Source organism: Prionailurus viverrinus, chromosome C1 (assembly GCF_022837055.1).
Source record: "Prionailurus viverrinus isolate Anna chromosome C1, UM_Priviv_1.0, whole genome shotgun sequence".
NCBI lineage: Eukaryota > Metazoa > Chordata > Mammalia > Carnivora > Felidae > Prionailurus > Prionailurus viverrinus.
The window spans coordinates 34335376-34355084 of NC_062568.1; the positions used below are offsets into that span (position 1 = coordinate 34335376).

General features: G+C 37.8%; 1 protein-coding gene across 5 annotated transcripts in view; it reads left to right on the forward strand.

Moving 5' to 3' along the window:
• The window catches only part of DNAH7 (dynein axonemal heavy chain 7), a 276184-nt gene that overhangs the window by 15441 nt on the left and 241034 nt on the right, over positions 1-19709 (forward strand). For 3 of the 5 annotated variants that reach the window (XM_047873404.1, XM_047873406.1, XM_047873408.1), the window contains 5 exons: positions 4020-4082; positions 7406-7514; positions 8255-8402; positions 17416-17503; positions 18587-18767. In XM_047873404.1, the coding sequence (XP_047729360.1) occupies positions 4020-4082; positions 7406-7514; positions 8255-8402; positions 17416-17503; positions 18587-18767 (589 nt within the window). Of the gene's footprint in view, positions 1-3370; positions 3430-4019; positions 4083-7405; positions 7515-8254; positions 8403-17415; positions 17504-18586; positions 18768-19709 lie in introns of those variants that run through there. The other 2 variants (XM_047873405.1, XM_047873407.1) reach the window with 2 other exon arrangements.

Below are 19709 nucleotides of genomic sequence, written 5' to 3' on the forward strand. Positions count from 1 at the left end.
CACTATGTATAAAATATCCTATTAGACGTATATTCTGTACTGCAATATAAGGAAACATGAAGGCCCTCACTGTTTACCCAGGGCAAAAAGGGTAAAAAAGGTGTTGACAGGACTGGGGTTGATGGCTCAGCATGCAGAATGGGTGGTATAGAGATTCTAAGTCAGAATGACTTAGAGTGAATGTTTGTGTAAGAGGCTGGGGTTGAGCAACGTGTTCTGTACATCTGTGATGGCTGCTATACAGTAGACCTCACATGAATTCCTTCTGTCTTGGTGTGAACATTCCAGGTCACTTGGACCATATGTCACAACCTTTTCTCTCTATTGTCTACAACCTCATTCTTACCATACCTCATTCTTGCTAACAGAAAGCCTTCCACTTTGAGATACCTGTTGCACATTTCAGCTTGCAAACGTAATGCTCATGTTTCCCTCCACATCCTGGGGTTCGCTAGGAATTGTAGAAAATGTTTGTAGTACAGCACTGGATATTCACCTGATTTGATGTTGTACTTTGGTAAATACTGTTTGAGGCTCATTGCAACTTTTTTCTTTTTTTAAACATTGAAAAAAAATTTTTTTCTTTAGTTACACTTTTTTGGGGGGCTTGGTTAACCAATTTTGTTTGTAAGATAAAGTTAAAATTAAAACCCATTTATCCAGCTCTATAAGACTGAATTAGTAGGTTGAGATGGAGTGGGATGAAGGGCTGGGAGAGCAGGATAGATACACATACACATTCTATTTCAGGCAGGGTTTAAACAATAAACGAATTACCAAAAGAGAGCTATTCCTATTCAAAGAGACCACTTGTAATCGGAGTTAAAGAAAATCTAAACTTTTTTGATCTTGGTCTTGAAGAAAGAGCTGGACTGTAACAAGGAAGTACTGAGGGGACAAACTGATGGGTCTCTTTGTTAGCATATTTATTACCAGCTGACCTACCGGACCCCCAAATTTTAGAGACTTAACCCAACAGAGATTGCCCCTTCCTTGCATGAAGTCTGATGTGGGTCAGAGAGTCCCCCTCCACCTTCTACCTATGCCACTGGGAACATGGGGTCCCCTCACTGCAGGTAGCAGGGGCAGGAGAGTAGAGAAGGCACAGCAGCTCTTACACATCTTACACGTCAGTGCTCACATTTCATGGGCCAGCACAAGTCCTGTGGCTACAGAGTAACCAAGAGAAGCTGGGAAATGATGTGGTTCAGGGCGTATTGAGGAGGCTTTGAAAACCAGGGTGATGACTTGTGCCTGCTTTAATAGGGGGCTTTCTGATGTTTCTGACCAGGCAGCAGTATGATCAGACCATGTCCTGGGAAGGTTGTGGTGACCGTCAGTTCCTAGCATTTCTCTAAATTAAGGCCCATATCTCCTGTTGCCTGGGTTATTTTTAAAAACCACTAAATTATTCTCCTTGCCAACTCTAGTCTCCTCCTTGTATATCTTGTTTAGTGTTGTAAGGACCATTTATGAAAAATCCCTTTCAATGGCCTTGTATGGTAAATAAGATAAAAATAGAATTTATCACCCAAACTGAGATGCCATTGAGAGTGAAATTCCTACTAATTATGCTTGGGAAAGAGCTATATGCTGGGACTGTCCCAGCAAACTGGGACTTGAGGTCACCTCAAGAGGATTACAGTGGCTCTCTGTTGCCAACCAGGCCAGTCAAGCCCCAAACACTTATGCTTCATAATATAGCAGCACCCCTTCCCCCCCATCCAGCTTTTCCTCACTCTTGATTTGGGTTCCTACTCAAACAAAACCTCTACAAAGTGGTCTCACTACCCCATCTAACTTAGCACTTCTCTACCTTTTGCTATCTCTTTACCCAATTTTATTTGTCTCCATTGTACTTATTACTTGCTTACATTATATATGTAATAATATATATAATATATAATGTGTATTATATATTACTTATATATAATATATAAAATATATATTATATGTATATAATATATAATAATTTTTTTCTGAAATGGCTGTTTATTCCCACGAGAATGTAAGCTCCAAGAGGGAATAGGCTTTGTCCTGTCAGTGACTATAGATCCAGTGTCTGAAAGAAAACCCAGCACATGGTAGGTGTTCGGTAAATCATTGTGCAATAAGACAGTGGTTATACTTTACACTTTGGTTGGGCCAAGTCCCTTTACCTTTGACCCCAATGTCCTCTCCTAAGCCTGATGTACTCATTTAGCTTCCAAGTCCTCGTTCATGAATGTTCCCTCTGTCTTCAGTAAGCCCATTGCTGTCCTTTTCTGTGGAGATCCAACTATGCCTCAAGGCTTGGCTTTCATCCTTTCCCTCTTTGAAACTATCTGTGAATACTCTGCTCTACACCATCTCCCTTCCAGGATGAAAGCATATAGTTTTTAATATTAACTAGACTGTGTGCTTTGTAGGGGCAAAGATGTCCTATAAAGAGTCCTTATCTATACAACATGCACAAAAGTGGCACACTACCTTAGAGTTTTAAAGAGGATTAAATGAGATAATTCATGTAAACTTCTTAGAACAAATATGCAACACATAGCATGATCATTATAAAATATATTCTAATCCTATTTCTTGTTTTATGTACTAAGACTTCAACATCCAGTATGTATTTAATATATACTTAAACATATACTTTTTGTTTTTTTAATGTTTATTTATTATTGAGACACAGAGCATAAGCAGGGGAGGGGCAGAGAGAGGGGAGACACAGAATCTGAAGCAGGCTCCTGGCTCTGAGCTGTCAGCACAGAGCCCGATGTGGGGCTCGAACTCACAAACTGCGAGATCATGACCTGAGCCGAAGTCAGACACTTAACTGACTGAGCCACTCAGGTGCCCCAAACATACACTCTTAAACATGTCTCACTTCAGATGAGCGACATTTAAAGGTGTTGATAGTTGCAGGCGGCTAGTGGTTGCTGTTTTGGACAACATAGCTTTCAAGAATAGAAGAATAGACATAAGGAACAGCCACTCCTTCTATGTCTAAGGGAGAGTGGTCAAGGAAGAAACTTGGAAGAGCCATCCCTTCCTCAAAGCTTAGACTAAGACCTCTTGGAGAGGGGTTGGCTGTGGCCCACTTGGGTGGCAAAGATGTTTGCAGAGATGCTGCAGGCTGGGAGTTGAGTAGACCACCTACTTGCATGCTAGAAAGTTTGGAATGATGTCTCCCTTTATGATGTAAGGGAAACTTCCTGGGAAGATGCCTATAGGGATGTCAGTGAAACCTGCTGAAGGGTGTCTGCCACAGGCTGGGAAGATGCCCAGGGGAAAGGATGCTGACTACTGATAGGCACTCCGTGGGGCAACGGGGGAAAAACCCTGGAACCAGGAAGAAAAGTTCTCTTAGTGTTCTTTTGAATCCTCTATAATGTTGGGCCAGCTGGAGAAATGTTGATAGAGTCCGGCTCGGGAATCACAAAGCAGGTTAGAAAACATAGATTCGAAGTCGGGAGGCAATAAATCGATCAGTGGCTGAGGCACAACTCCTACCTGTTTTACTGACCAAAGGATCGTTCTCTACAGTGCTTTTCATTATGTAGATGACATTCCTACCATGCCCTTCCCCTCTATTCCAAGGGGATAACCACGCTTTTCCCCAAAAAGTATAAATGTGACTTATGGCAACTTGAGGGCACATTAACCCGAACGCGTCGTTACCTTAGGAAGCGGAACACCCCAGTTGTCAATAGAACAAAAGTTCTATTTTAGTGATAGAGAAGGGTGGTGGAGCTGAGCAAGCCCTGGACACTAGCTGGGTTCAAGTAAATTCCCAAAAGAAGATGTGATGGATAAGAAGTTTTGCACACTTTTCAAAGCTTTCTAAGTATTGTGGGATACCACCTTTCTTTCCTTGCTACAAAGGAAGTCACTCTAAGACAAATGTTGAGAAGTTTAAAGTTGGTCTTGGAATGTTTTTGGTGACCTATACCTTGCAGTAGATCCTCTGTAAAATTGGTTGAGTGAATCAATTGTGCCATTAAGAGTGAACAGTTGTCCTCCTATTTTTCATGCAGGATAAGTCAGCCAGCAAAGAAAAAGTCAAGACCCCAGGAAGAGTTTTACCCCAGTTGGCTACGGTAATTTACCTATATACTGGATCTTTGCCATTTTGAAAACGTCTTTCAAACTTGTAAATAAGTAACTGAACATCAGATTTTGAATTTTGGTCTCCATTTGATTATTTTCTGTTGGAGAAATTCTACGAGGTACACATACTAGGAAAAATAACTATCTTAAAGTAACCGGAAGCTATAATTTCCTGGTATGCCAAGAGTATTTCAATATTCTGGATAAAAGAATTTCCAAGATGGGCTAGCAGAAAGTTTATCAGTATTGGAGTTAGGAAGTGAGGTCTCAGGGTACAGCTTTGTCACTAATGGCTTTAGTATCTGAAAGGATCATTTATCTCTGTGAGGTGCAGTTCCTGTGTTTGAAAATGAGAAGAGTTGGTTTCTTTGAGCTGTATCTTCCGGCACTGAAACGCTATGCCGCAGAAGAGTCCTTAGATCTTGGTATCCTTTTAAAAATTATTATGTTTAGATTATCAGTGTCCTATGGTAGAGGCAGTTCGTAGACTCTTTCATTTGGTAAGTGCTGGGTATGATATGCTTCACTGTAATAAATTTTACCAGTGACTTTGCTAGTAACGTGGAGTTTAATGCCATCGAGCTGTGCCCTTGTGACCTCTGGAAGTTGGATTTAGGTGGAGGTTCAATGCAAACAGTATTTTTTTTCTAACTGTGATAAAAGACACCTAACAAAAAACTTACCATCCTAACTATTTTTAATTGAACCATAGCTCAGTGGCATTAAGGGCATTCACATTGTTGTGCGTCCATCACCGTCATCCATCTCCAGAACTCTTTTCATCTTTGCAAACTGAAGCTCTGTGCCCATTAAACAGTATCTCCTTTGTGTCCTGAGCCCATGGCAGCTAGCATTCTACTTTCTGTCTTTATGTGTTGGACTGCTCCAGGTAGCTTGTGTAAGTGGAACCATACATTTGTCCTTTGAGGCCTGGCTTTACTTAGCATAATGCTTTTGAGGTTTATCTAAAGATTATTTTTTTGCAAGATAATTTAAAAGCTACAAACAAATTATAAAATTGAATTTGTGTTGCTTTATGTACAGAAGATTCCTGATAATTTTAAATGGATGACAGTTTTCACCTGGGAAACTTAAGAGTTAATGTTCTTAAATGAAAGATTTTGAATATTACAAAATATAAATGTTAAAATTTTTTTTAATGTTTATTCATTTTTGAGAGACAGAGAGAGCTCAAGCAGGGGAGTGTCAGAGGGAGAGGGAGATCAGAATCTGAATCAGGCTCCAGACTCTGAGCTGTCAGCACAGAGCCTGATGTAGGGCTCGAACCCACAAGCTGTGATATCATCACCAAGCTGAAGTTGGATACTTAACCTACTGAGACACCCAGGTGCCCCTACAAAACACAAATTTTATTTTATTTTATTTATTTATTTTTTTAAATATTTATTTATTTTTGAGACAGGGAGAGACAGAGCATGAATGGGGGAGGGTCACAGAGAGAGGGAGACACAGAATCCGAAACAGGCTCCAGGCTCTGAGCTGTCAGCACAGAGCCTGACACGGGGCTCGAACTCACGGACCGTGAGATCATGACCTGAGCCAAAGTCGGATGCTCAACCGACTGAGCCACCCAGGTGCCCCCAAAACACAAATTTTAATTAAAAACATGTTTTTGTGGATGACACCGGAGTATCATGCCAAGTTCTGTAAAATTCAGCCATAGAATGCTTTCCCTAGTTCTACAAAACCTATTGTAGATTTTATAGTTTAAAAGACAAGACTTGAAATAAAATAGACATTTTCTTTTGAAAACTCAACAAATTTTAACCCCCCATCCAAAAAAAAAATATTATCCTGAGGTCATTGTGTCTGGTTAGCACAGAGGGTTTAGAAATGTAAACCTAAATTTTCTTATTTACTATTCAGTGGCTGAGTTGCATAATAATCCTTTCCTGTTGGTGGCATATAATAGTCTACAATACTTTTGTTGGCTGCTTTAAGCCTGGTTTTATGTTCATATGTATCTTAGTTTTTTTTTTCTCAGCATTCTTTGTGTTTTATATGTTACAAGGAAAATAATATTTTCAAGAGATGTTCTTATAAACCCATTGACTTAAAAAAACAGCAAAGTACTTTCATTTGAATATTAAGGTTTACACTTGGATGAAATTTTCCAGCAGTAGTTAAGATCTAGAATGATTTTTCACTACAACGCTTCATGCTTCTAGAGAAGATCCCTGTAGTTGAAATCAAGGGTGACTCAGCACTGGTAACTCCCATTCTCAAAAAAAAGTAGGTGTTTTTATTTGTTTTGTCTTTTCTCACCCTCTCTGCAGTCCTCACTCATAGCAGCCCCACAAATCTTAAATCCTTTATGGAGCAAGATGAGACTAAAGGAATGGAAAGGCAGTCAGAATGGAAGAGCATGGATCTTTAACTTGCCTTAGCTTGTTTTCCTGCGAAAGAAGAGCCAGAAATAAGTTCATTTGGGAGCAGGAGTAAGGATTGCAGAGAGTAAAAAGTAGGAAGAAGGCTGTGCAAGTATGGGCTTTCTATCAACGTGGTCTGGATCTGAGAGGAAGATAGAGATTCTGTCGTCTGTAAAATGTGTATTTTACTTTCAAATCCACCCATCTGGGTTTCTCGATAAGTCCTAGGTTCCAGCAGCAGTGGGTCTGTGTTCTGGTATTGCAGTAATTGGCCTGAGCTAATTTTTGTTGTCTTTTTAGAAGACCTAGCTGTTTTCCTGTCTGCCACAGTCCCCACCAGCCTCTATTATTCCCCAGCACTGAAGCTGAGTGCCAATTAGCCATCATCACTAGCCTTCCTCCCTCTTTTATGAGATCTGCCTACATCTTTTAAGAATATATGAACCCTGCCTTCAAGTGTGGAAGAAATCCGTGAGTTGCCGAAGTACGAGACAACTGCTTAAAGCTATGAGAACAGGAAGATCTTTTGGAGCTGGAATGCAGAGAAGCTCATTAGCATTGGAGCCCAGCAGAGAGTCCTTCTCATTAAAATGGAAGGCCTAAAAATCACTTGCCAATGTTTGGGGGGGGAGGAGGCTCTCCGGAATGCCCACCCTAGTGTTATGTAACAGATGCCCGCATCAAACTAGCATCAGAGCCTTTGGTAATGTCTCCCAAATGTCACACGCCACAACCATTCACAGGCTTGTACAAGGTTTGCTGTGGAGTGTGCCTTCTTTCCAGATGTCCGGATTTGTTTGAGAAAATGTCTGTGTTTATAAATACTCCTGCATTTCATGAAAAAAAAAAAAGTGGTTTTTTTTTTGTTTGTTTTGTTTTTCTCTGACCTTGTTGATTAATGCTGTTTGCATTTCCTGTTCCAGGTGAGCACAAAGCCCCAGTGGCAGCAGGCAGCTCCGTCATTCCATTTGACTGTAAAGCAGGCTGATGAGATTCCTAAACAGTTTAGCGTTAAAAATGAACAGTCCTATGGTAAGAACTTTATTCCAACTTAGACTTAAGGAAATTCTCTAGAGGGAAAAAAAAAAATCGTACAACATTTTAGTTGAGAGTAGTGAAATTGTAAAACTGAAATGACATTTATGTCAAGTAGGAAAATTTATCCCAAATGTTTTCCCTTGTAAAATAACTGATTCCAGTTTGTAATTATTTCAGGCTGTTGTAAATGCTATAAAAGCTGATATTTTAAGAATTGGTGTTTATGTTAAAACTTTGATTTATTGTAGTCAGAATTTGCCTCTGCATGAAAGACTTTTTTTTCTGAGAGCAATTTTAATAAGTTGTAAATTTTGCTTCCAAATTAGTCATTTTGATATTTTTTACTTTTTATTTTATTGAGTCCTCAGATTGATTACATTGAATATTAACATTTTTTTCATCATGGTTCTTTAAATTTTGAGATAGTTTTGTGTTATTTTAATCATATTTTTAATCTTCATTTTAAGAAGGTTCTATGTAAATTAATTGAAAATTAGAGTTATTAGCATATTAATCAAAATATAAATGAATATTCTTGAAATAGTCAAAGGTTTCTATTATGTTTAACTTCCTAATACTGAAAGAAAGGTAATTGTACTTACGGTAACTTGAGAACTTACAGTGTGTAGCTTTTTCTTGAAAGTTGCTTTAGCATTTTATTCTAACCACTTAAATGTTTTAGCTTACTTTTTAGATGACTAACTTATGCTTTTTTTAAAAAAAAATAATTCAAGCTGAATACATGGAACATTTTGGCAAAAAGGGCAAAATACTAGACCAAATGGAGGATAATTATGCTGGACCATCTACTTCCAAATCCAAGAGCAAATTTCCACATAAAGAACGAGAAAACTTTAGAAGCACTCTTGTTAATGTCATTATGTAAGTTCTATAAGCTAAGCAGTATGTGTTAACCTTGTTAGAACCCCAGGTAACTTTTTATCTAAAAGAATAACAATTCCATGCATCTCTAAGGATGCCCCAAAGCCTTGTTGGAGTGAGGTCAGAGTACAAATAAAGACTGAGCTTAACCCTATGAAGTGTGTCTCACTTATTAAATATCACAAATGAAAAAGGTACTGATGTTAATGCTGATGTTGGCTGAGGGAGCACAATGTCTGGGAGCTCCGTTCATGGCCACCGTGGCTGGTGGAAGATAAGGTGTGGGTTTCCTCCCACCCCCATCTCTTCTGCTCAGGTAATGTGGTGTTGGGGGTCTCCTTGTCTAGAAAAACAAGGAATTGGGGTGAAGCGATCAGCCTCGTGAGCAGGGCTGGGCTTGCCAGTTCTGAGTTGTAAGTCCGCTTAGAAGAGCAGTGCAGATATAAGTCATTAGTGCCTCTTTACCTGTTTCCTCACTGCTTCTTGCTAGATGCCTGCTACACTCTTTGTTTATGACTCTCTAGGCACCCAAGCTGCCATTTGTGAACATAATTTCATGACACGTTGCAGGAAGTAACTTGCCCACAGATTCCTGTTTTACTGTCCCCATGTGGTACTTTAGTGGCCAAATGGCCACCTTGAAAGGGGGACAGTGGGTACTGTGGGCTGGCAAAGGGATTTTGTGGGAGCCCTGTGCAGCCGGCTTGCAGGTGTGCACCTCTGCTAGAGTTGTTTGAAGTTTGCCTTTGCCCGTAGGATCTTACCAGCTTGGCCCACTTTTTTGGATTAAGCACTCTTGCGTTCCACAAACCATGTGAAATCAAAACCCCAAACCATGGGCTGGGTAGCTTACAAAGTCTTGGAAGCAACTTTTTCTGTGCCCAGCATCCTGGCTAAGACAGATGATCTTTCTTGACACAACTTCCTGTGCCTGTCACTTCTGGTCCTTATCTGCTTGAGGATAGAGCTGGTCTTGGGTTTTAGCTTCACACAAGGGGCCTCACTTTGAATTCTTCATTTCACTCAGCCCTATGGAATCATCTCCTCACCTCCTGATTGACATGGGCTTTAAAGTCCAAGGCCCTGGACCCCATAAATGTAGCCTCAGGATTTTGATGATTGCCATTCCATTTTTTTTTCTCCTGAGTATTTCCTTTCTTTTTTTTTTTGTGAGCTCATCTATGCATTCAAAAGGAACGTGCCATATTCTCCAACATTTATAGAATGGTACTGGGAGGTTTTTCAGATTATCTTTGTTGTTGTAGTAAAAGAAACAGTAGTCTCTTTTTAGCCATTTTATGTCATTTTTTAGTTATGCCTTTTATAAATAGGATATGGATAGATATATTGAAATTCAATCTTAGAGTTTCTATACTTTAGTATTATGTTTAATCCCATTTATAGTTGTTGGCATTTCATATACATGTGTGCTTCTACCAATTTATTTTGTACTTTGCGTTTACTATATATTTACTATTTTGCCTTTGCTTCTTTTTTCTTCTTTTTTCTGCTTTCTATTGAATTGAATTTTCTCTCTTCTCCCTTTATTTCTATTGGCTTAAAAGGTATCAAACACAGTGGTTACCCTAACATTTATTTATTTTTAATATTTTTGAATGTTTATTTTTGAGAGAGAGAGTGCAAGCAGGGGAGGGGCGGAGAGAGGGAGACACAGAAACCAAAGCAGGCTCCAGGCTCTGAGCTGTCAGTACAGAGCCCGACGCGGGGCTCGAACTCACGGACCTTGAGATAATGACCGGAGCTGAAGTTGGATGCTTTTCCGACTGAGCCACCCAGGCACCCCTGGTTACCCTAATATTTAAAACCACATATTGTAATTTATACTTTTCAACGTTTAAAATTCAATTTTATCTGTCTTGCCCCTGAACAACACAAAGGGATCTTGGACTGCTCTAACTTAGCTCTAAACTTTCCTTGGCATTCTCCATGTGATCATTCTTCATTTTATTTCTACTAATATTTTTATAATATTTTAGTTCTACCAGGTCCTTATATTCCCCATACTTTTTTTCTTAACGCTGAGATTTACTAACATGTTTTCTAATTTCTTGGAAAATTGCCTTTGCATTCTACTCTTCTGGGTGCATTTTCTGTTTTGCTGAAGTTCATCCTTCAGTAGTTGTTTCAGTGAGAATCTACGGGGAGTTAACTTGAGACACTCATCTCTGTAAAGGTCTCTGTTTTGTCCTTACCCCTGAATTAATGACAAAGCTGGCTACAAAATGAAAGGATAATTGCAATTTTTACCTTATATCTGAAAACTTTGGGTGAAAAATATTAGCCAGGGCGCCTGGGTGGCTAAGTCAGTTAAGTGTCTGAGTCTTGATTTCTGCTCAGGTCATGATCTCACAGTCCATGGGATCGAGCTCAGTGTTGGGCTCTGTGCTGACAGCATGGAGCCTGCTTGGGATTTTCTCTCTCCCTCTCTCTCTGCCCCTTCTTCAGGTTGCACACACATGTTCTCTTTATCTCTCAAAATAAATAAACTTTAAAAGACAAAAAAAATTGGTTAATATTTTTATTTTATGTATTGTTTTTTCCCCAGCTTTATTAAGATATAATTGACAAATAAAATTGGAATATGTTTAAAGTGTACGATGTGAGAATATACGTATATATTGTGAAAGGATCCCCACAGTCAAGTTAGTTAACACATCCATCATCTCACATCTTCACCTTTTTGTGTGTGTGTGTGAGAACGCCTAAGTTCTACTTTTAGCAAATTTCAGTCATATAATAGAGTACTATCAACTGTAGCCACCATGACTTGTATCATTGTTGATGAGAAGCCTACATCACTCTATTTGTCATTACTTTATTTGCACTCTGTATTTGTACTCTGTCAACCTGTCTTTCTTTTCCTGAATATTTTATTTTCAAAGCCTTCTAGAGAGGCTTAAAAACGGCTTCTTTGAGATATAACTTACATACCATTAAATTCCTCAAGGTTAAGTGTACAATTGAATGAATTTTAGGAAATTCCTACAGTTCAACCTTAACCAAAATCTAGGTTTAGAATATTTTCATCATCCATAAATATTTTGTCCGTTTCCATTAATTCTCTCTACCACTGGTTGCCCCAGGCAATTATTGATCTGTGTTCTGTTTTTATAGTTTTATCCTTTCTAAAATTTTATATAAACGGATTCCTAGAATGTTTTTTTAATCCATTTGTTTTGTTTATTTAAAAATTTTTTTTTTCAACGTTCATTCATTTTTGGGACAGAGAGAGACAGAGCATGAACGGGGGAGGGGCAGAGAGAGAGGGAGACACAGAATCGGAAACAGGCTCCAGGCTCCGAGCCATCAGCCCAGAGCCTGACGCGGGGCTCGAACTCACAGACCGCGAGATCGTGACCTGGCTGAAGTCGGACGCTTATCCGACTGCGCCACCCAGGCGCCCCTCGTTTTGTTTATTTTTGTAGTTTTGGGCTATTTGAAAGTGCTACTATGAACGAATATTTGAGTGCAAGTCTTTTTGTGGATATGTTTTCATTTCTCCTGGCTAGATGCCAAATTACAGAAATGATTGTATAGTAGGTATATGTTTAACTTTTTTTTTTTTTTTAATTTTTTTTTTTTAACGTTTATTTATTTTTGAGACAGAGAGAGACAGAGCATGAACAGGGGAGGGGCAGAGAGAGAGGGAGACACAGAATCGGAAACAGGCTCCAGGCTCTGAGCCAACAGCCCAGAGCCCGACGCGGGGCTTGAACTCACGGACCGCGAGATCGTGACCCGGGCTGAAGTCGGACGCTTAACCGACTGAACCACCCAGGCGCCCCTATGTTTAACTTTTAAAGACATTGCTGAACTGTTTTCCAAGTGGCTACACCATTTGACAATCTCACAAGCAGTGTACAAAGAGGTTTCTAGTTTTTCCACATCCTTGTCCACACTTTTTTTGTTTTGTTTTGCCTATTCTAGCCATTCTAGTAGATGTGTTATTTTATCTCATTGTGGCTTTAAAATTATATGCCCCTAATGACTAATGATTATGGGCATCTTTTCTGGTGGTTGTTTGACATTCATGTAATTTCTTTGAAATGTGTATTTGAATCTTTTGTCCACTTTTAAAAAATTGGGTTGTTTATCTTTCTACTAATGCATTGTACAAGTGCTTGAAATATTTCCTATGCAAGTCTTTTATTAGATCTATCTTTTGAAAATATTTTCTTCCAGGCTGTGACTTATCTTTTCATTTTCTTAATGGCATTTTTTGGAAAGTGAAAGTTTAAAATTTTGATGAAGCTCACATTTATTAATTCTTTCTTTGGTTGATGTTTTTGGAGTCATATCTAAGAATCCTTTTCTGTCACAAGATTTTCTATGTTTTCTTAGTTTATTCTTAAAATAGTTTTACCTCTTATATTTATGTGCATGATTTAGTTTATCATATGAGATAGGGTTGAGGTTCAATTTTTTGCATATAGATATCTAAATGTTTCAGCCCCCTTTGTTGAAAAGACTATTCCCATTGAATTAGGTTGGCACCTTTGTCAAAAATCATTTGACTATATATGGGGTTCTGTTTCTGGTCCATTGGTCTATATTTCCATGTTTACACCACTACTATTCTGTCTTGATCACTTAAACTTTATGGTAAAGTTTGAAATTAGATAGTTTAAGTCCATAACATTTATTATCCTATTTCAAAATGGCTTTGGCTATTCTAGGTCTTTTGCATTTTCATATACATTTTAAGACCAGCTTGTCAGTTTCTGTTTAAAAAAAAAACCCTTGGGGCGCCTGGGTGGCTCAGTTGGCTAAGCGTCTGACTTCGGCTCAGGTCATGATCTTACGGCTTGTGAGTTCGACCCCCGCGTCAGGCTCTGTGCCGACAGCTCAGAGCCTGGAGCCTGTTTCAGATTCTGTGTCTCCCTCTCTCTCTCTCTGCCCCTCCCCCACTCACCCTCTGTCTCTCTCTGTCTCAAAAATAAATAAACGTTAAAAAAAAAAAGCCTACTAGGATTTAGTAGTCATTGTATTCAATTTGTAGATTGATTTTATGATGATTGCCATTTTAATAATATTGAATCTTCTAGTCCATAAACATGAACTTTTTATTTAGTTTTTCTTTAATTGCTCTTTGCAATGCAATGTCTTGTGTTTGTAATATATGTCTTGTACTTCTTTTAAAAAGATCTTCAGTACTTTTTGATGTGAATGGAATTATTTAATTTTTGGATTGTTCTTGGCCAGTATGCAGAAAAATCAACTGATTTTTACTTACTGATCTCCTATCTGTAAGACCTTACTAAACTTGCTTACTAGTTCTGGAGCTTTTTAAAAGATATCCTAGAATTCCTATGTATACAATTATGTTGTTTACAAATACAGTTTTACTTCATGTCCAGTGTCTTCCATCTTTCTCCCTTTCCATTTTGTGCTTGTTAGGTTCTTCAGTATATTTTGAAATTGGATTGGTGATAGTGGACTTCCCAGTCTTAGTGGGAAACTATTCAGTCTTTCACATTTATGTAGGATGTTACTTGTAGGTTTTTCACATACCCTTTATCAAGTTAAAAAGATTGCTTCTTTTCCTAGTTGGTTGAGAGATGTTACTGTAAATGGATGCTGGATTTTTGTCCAGTGCTTTTTCAGTGTCCATTGAAATGAGAATTCGTTTTTGTCCTTTAATCTTTCAGTATAGTATATTAACTGCCTTTCAGGTTAAAGCTTACATCCCTTTCACTTAGTCATTATGTACAATCCTTTTTGTGTGTTGCTGGATTTGATTTGCTAATATTGTGTTCAAGGTTTTCAAGTCCATACTAATGAATGATATGGGTCTGTACTTTTATTGTCATGTCTTTGGCTGTAGGCCTCAAAATGATTTGGGAAGTGTTTTTACCTCCTCTCTTTTCTGAATGAGTTTAGGTAGAATTGGTATTGTTTCATCCTTGTTTGATGGAACTTTTTGAAGCCAACCAGACCTGAAGTTTTCTTTGTGGGAAGATTATTAATTACTCCTTCAATTAGTTTACTTGTTATATATCCAGATTTTCTATTTCTTCTTGAGTCATGTTTGGTATTTTTGCTTTTTAGGAATCTATTTTCACAGAAGTTGTCTAATTTGCTGGCATAAAGTTCAGAAAATAAGTTCCTTTGGGGCGCCTGGGTGGCTTGGTCGGTTAAGTGTCCGACTTCGGCTCAGGTCATGATATCACGGTCCGTGAGTTCGAGCCCCGTGTCGGGCTCTGTGCTGACAGCTCAGAGCCTGGAGCCTGTTTCAGATTCTGTGTCTCCCTCTCTCTGACCCTCCCTCATTCATGCTCTGTCTCTCTCTGTCTCAAAAATAAATAAACGTTAAAAAAAAAAATAAGTTCCTTATTTACAGCCATTCTACTCATTTTCCCCTTTGGTACCTGCCGACTCCAAGATCAGAGCCTTTCCTAAGGATCTCGTAGGCAGATTGGTTGTCTTCTTACATGAGTTATGGGCTATGGTGTTTTCAACTGTTTTATCTGTCTTCTCTCTTCTTTTCATGTTCCAGAAATTTGTTGAAATATCTCAACTGATGATCCTCTAGTCTCTTTACAGTCCTTGGTTAAAATTACTGCCATTTTCATGAGGAAACTTGAAAAAAAGGGATGTTTTTGCCACCATCTTGACTCAATATCTCTATTGAATTAATAAAGAAAATCAATATAGTTTTTTCATTTTTAGGAAATGAGGTACATCATATTTTCTCTTTAGTCAGGTGAAGTGTCACCTTTAGATTTATTTCTGAAAGGAATATTGTTCTGCTGGAAAGAGCATGGCAGTTTGAAAGCACATATGGATGAACAAATCCTTGTTGTTTGTACTTAATTAACAAACACAAAGGGGAAGCTATTTAATCTCTCTGACATTCAGTTTCTCATCCGTGATGATTTCTCTGTCTCTTCTAACAATAGGTGTGAGGATTAGAGATAACATGTGAAAATGTTGAGGGCCTGACTAGGTGATCAATAAAAAGTTTTCATTATTGTTTCTAGAGAGCAGAATCTTAGCCTATAGCCATGGAATGATTGAATCCCAGAGTTTTAGAGCTGAAAGGATCTTCATTATGACTGCAATAACTTGTGCAGCTGGCCCTATAGCCCCCAACTTCCTCCTCACCTTCCCTGACCTTACTGCACTCTTCTAGGCAGGCATTACTCACACTGAGGATGAAGCTTGTTGGACTCTCTGGGTTTAGCAAGGTAAATAACAGGAGACTTTCTTCCATTAAAAACATGAACAACACAGTTATTAAGATCATATACATTATGGTGGCAGAATCTGCATGCAGATGTCCTGATTCTTGAAGTCCATTACTGTTGCATTAGTACCTCTTGACTGTATAATCAAAATAATGAGATGACTTTTTTTATAATTAGAATAGTCAACCCTTCTCATTCCAAGTGTAGAATACCTTGAAGATCTTCCACTGCTCCTTTTATATTCTTGTTCCCAAATGTCTGATAAACATTTGTTAAGCATCTACTATGTACTGAATTAAACTAAGACATTACCTGAGCTATTGCATTGACTCTTTTCCCTGATCCACGTAATTGAAAAAATGAGTATAAAGTTCACAAAGTATTTGACTCCTGGATTTGCAAAAGACAGAATAATTTAGATGATGCATCCTGGTATCTATCTTAGTATGGTATCTCAGACAGATGTTCAATAAGCCTCCAGTCTCCACTCACTGGGTAGTTAGTGGGAGGGAATATTTTATTATATAGCATCACTGACCTGTATCCATCTCAGATGAACTTGGGATCTAGAGCATGATACATTTAATGATAAAGAAGTTAAAGCCATCCCAGAACAACTTGTTATTTTTCATGAAGATGTGAACTATGTCTTTCTCCACAGTGGTGCCCCAGAAGAAGTCATAAAATGTGGCTCATATCTGGTATAGAGTTTGAACTGAATTATAGCTCTCAACCCTGTAGTATTTAATGAACAGTTAGCCAATAATAAATACATAGGAATGTATAAGCTATGTTACTCTTTGCTAGCTTGTATTATATATCTTTAGATATCTGAGAAATGATTTTTTCAAGAATTTATCTGTGTCTACATTTATAATATTTTCCACCAGTGCTCTTTTAAATCCCTTATTTATAAATAACTATAAATATTTTAGTAATACTGCAAGAGTACTCCTATAGAATTTCAAAGAAGAGTTGGGGCACCTGGGTGGCGCAGTCGGTTAAGCGTCCGACTTCAACCAGGTCACGATCTCGCGGTCCATGAGTTCGAGCCCCGTGTCAGGCTCTGGGCTGATGGCTCAGAGCCTGGAGCCTGTTTCCGATTCTGTGTCTCCCTCTCTCTCTGCCCCTCCCCCGTTCATGCTCTGTCTCTCTCTGTCCCAAAAATAAATAAACGTTGAAAAAAAAATAAATAAAAAATAAAAAAATTTCAAAGAAGAGAGAGAGTTTGGAGTCATGAGGAAGAATGAGCAAAGCCCATCAAGAAGAATGTAGCCTCTGAATTAGGTCTTGGAATCACTTCCACTGTAACTATCTCTATGAATAAAGAGGAAGCGTTCTGGGAAGAATGTGGTATCAAACAAATATGTATTATGTGCACTATAAATAAAATACTCAACAGCTCATTCTAATGATTTAATAGGAAACAGTTCTGATTTTTTTATAGTTGACCCTTGAACAACAGGGGTTAGAGGCACTGACCCCGCCGCAGTTGAAAATTCATGTATAGCTTTTGACTCTCCAAAAACTTGACTATTAATAGCCTACTGTTGACTAGAAGCCTTATAATATAAACAGTCATTTCACACATATTTTTAATGTATATTATATACTGTAGTTTTACAATAAGCTAAAAAAAATACTTAGGAAAAAAATACATTTACAACACTGTACAACAAAAAATATGTATAAGTGAACTTGTACAGTTCAAAGTTGAGTTGTTCAAGGGTCAGCTATATATCCATTAATGTATATTCTGACTGCCTTTCATGTTTAGTTGAATAGTGTGTTTATCATTTTCTTAGGCAACAAGATGCTGTCTTAGACTCAGCTAGCCCTGATGAAAGCACATTTCCAAAACTGACCACTTCTGCAATAGAGAAAGACATCTTGGTAATGGGCTGTCTCTTTTGTCGCTATCATTGAATGTAAAGGAAGCACTTGAAGATACTTTTATACTTTTGAGATTATTCTGCGCTCCTCTCTTGTGGAACTCTGTGGATGTAGTTTGAGCCCCATGTTGGGCGTGAAGATTACTTAAAACTTAAAAAAAAAAAAGATTCAAGTCTAATTTCATATGTGTTAATCTGTTCTATTAGATTAAGCTCTTTGTCTCCCTTGCCACCTAAGACCACAATTAAAGAATCTCCGGTTTATTTGCTCCCTTTGTTAAAATGAGCCTCAGTCTTGTATAGCTTTTATGTGTCTTCATTCTTCTATGGGAAACTATCTTAGTTACATAATGGACACTTCACAAAACATATTAACTTACTTTAGAAATACAATTCTTCTAGTATTTCAAATACAGAAGAATTGTTTTAAACATAAACATCAAAGACTTTAACATTACTAATTTGAGAGTGTTTTTGAAAAAATATTTTGATGTTTAAAATTTTTTCTCATAAGTGACATGTAAAAATTAGTGAAAATATATCAAAGTTGAATGTCCATTGCTAGAGAAATCCTATTATGTCCTAAAATGAATATTTTATGTACACCTTTAATAGCAGCTGTAAAATTATAATATGGACTATTAATAAGCCAATTGGAAGTTTCCTAAATCCTGTCATAGATTTCTGAGCTTAATGTGTAGGGATACTGGTTCACTTGCAGCTTGTAAGATGGACTTGATTATCAATAATAAAAGAAGAAAATTAATTTACCACACTTTACATATTTATAAAGCACTAAATTCTACTTCAGCATGGGTTCTGCTTAGTATGTTATATATTTGGTAATATAACTTGATATTTTATAGTTATCAACTGAGGTAAGAGCTTTAATTTTCATGAAACATCATGTATTTTTTAAATTTAGGGGATCTCCAATAGTGCCTCCAAGAATTGCACCAAATACTTTGTTATGATTTGTAAATACTTTGTTTTCCTAAAACTTTGATTTTTCTCACTAGTTTTATTTTTGATGAACACAATTATAGGACTAAACCCATCTTTTTTCTCCATCTTCTATATGCAGAGATATTACTATTATATTCACCATGGAATTGATACAGACCACGTAGCCCCAATGGAAGATTCTTGGCTAGAGCACGTATTGAATTTAGTCCCCCAACATCTAAAAGTCCTCACTAACAGCATACTTGCATTATCTGATGAAATGAGAGAAGATTATCTTCTTAGTGTAAAAAAATCCATAGGTAAATCAGTATTTTTGTTTTCTAACTCGAATGTGTCTTATTAACTGAAAGTTAATACCTATACTTGAAACTATTATATTATACTGCTTCTTGCATTGCTATTTCATTGCTTGAGATCTTAGGCAAATTTCATTAATAAAGTACTGCAAAAAAAGTAAAAATCCATCTTTTTTTTTTTTTTTTTTTTTTGTAGGGTTATATCTTCTCAGCAAAGGACAGGAGGTGATTAACTAAAAATTGTTGCTATGGACCAGGGGTTGGCAAACTACAGCTCACAGGTCCAAGTCTGGCTCACTGCCTGTTTTTGTAAATAAAGTTTTATTGGGATATAGCTATACACATTCATTTGCATATGGTTTGTGGCTGCTTTTGAGCTATAAGAGCAGAGATGAGACGCACCTAGGTGGCTCAGTTGGTTAAGCGTCTGACTTTGATTCAGGTCATGATCTTGAGGTCAGTGAGTTTGAGCTCCGCATCGGGGTCTGTGCTGACAGCTCAGAGCCTCGGGCCTGCTTCAGATTTTGTGTTGTCTTCTCTCTCTGCCCCTCCCCCACTCATGCTCTGTCTTGCTCTCTCAAAAATAAATACATGTTAAAAAAATTTTTTTAAAGAGCAGAGATGAATAGTTGTGATAGACACCTTGTCTCTGTATTTTTAAATTTATAATCAATATTATAAATAATATATAAGTATTTTTTATATTTATAATCAAGCCCTTTACATAAAAATCAAGCTGAGTCCTGGCATAGACTGATAGATTCTAAGGCTGACTAATCATCAGAATAATTTTTAACATCCTGATTTCTGAACCCATCTGAATTAAAATCTCTGGAGGCAGGGCCTTCGCATCTATACTTAAAAGTTGTTGGTTGAGCATCCGACTTGGCTCAGGTCGCAATCTCAGGGTCTGTGAGTTCGAGCCCCACACTGGGCTTGCTGCTG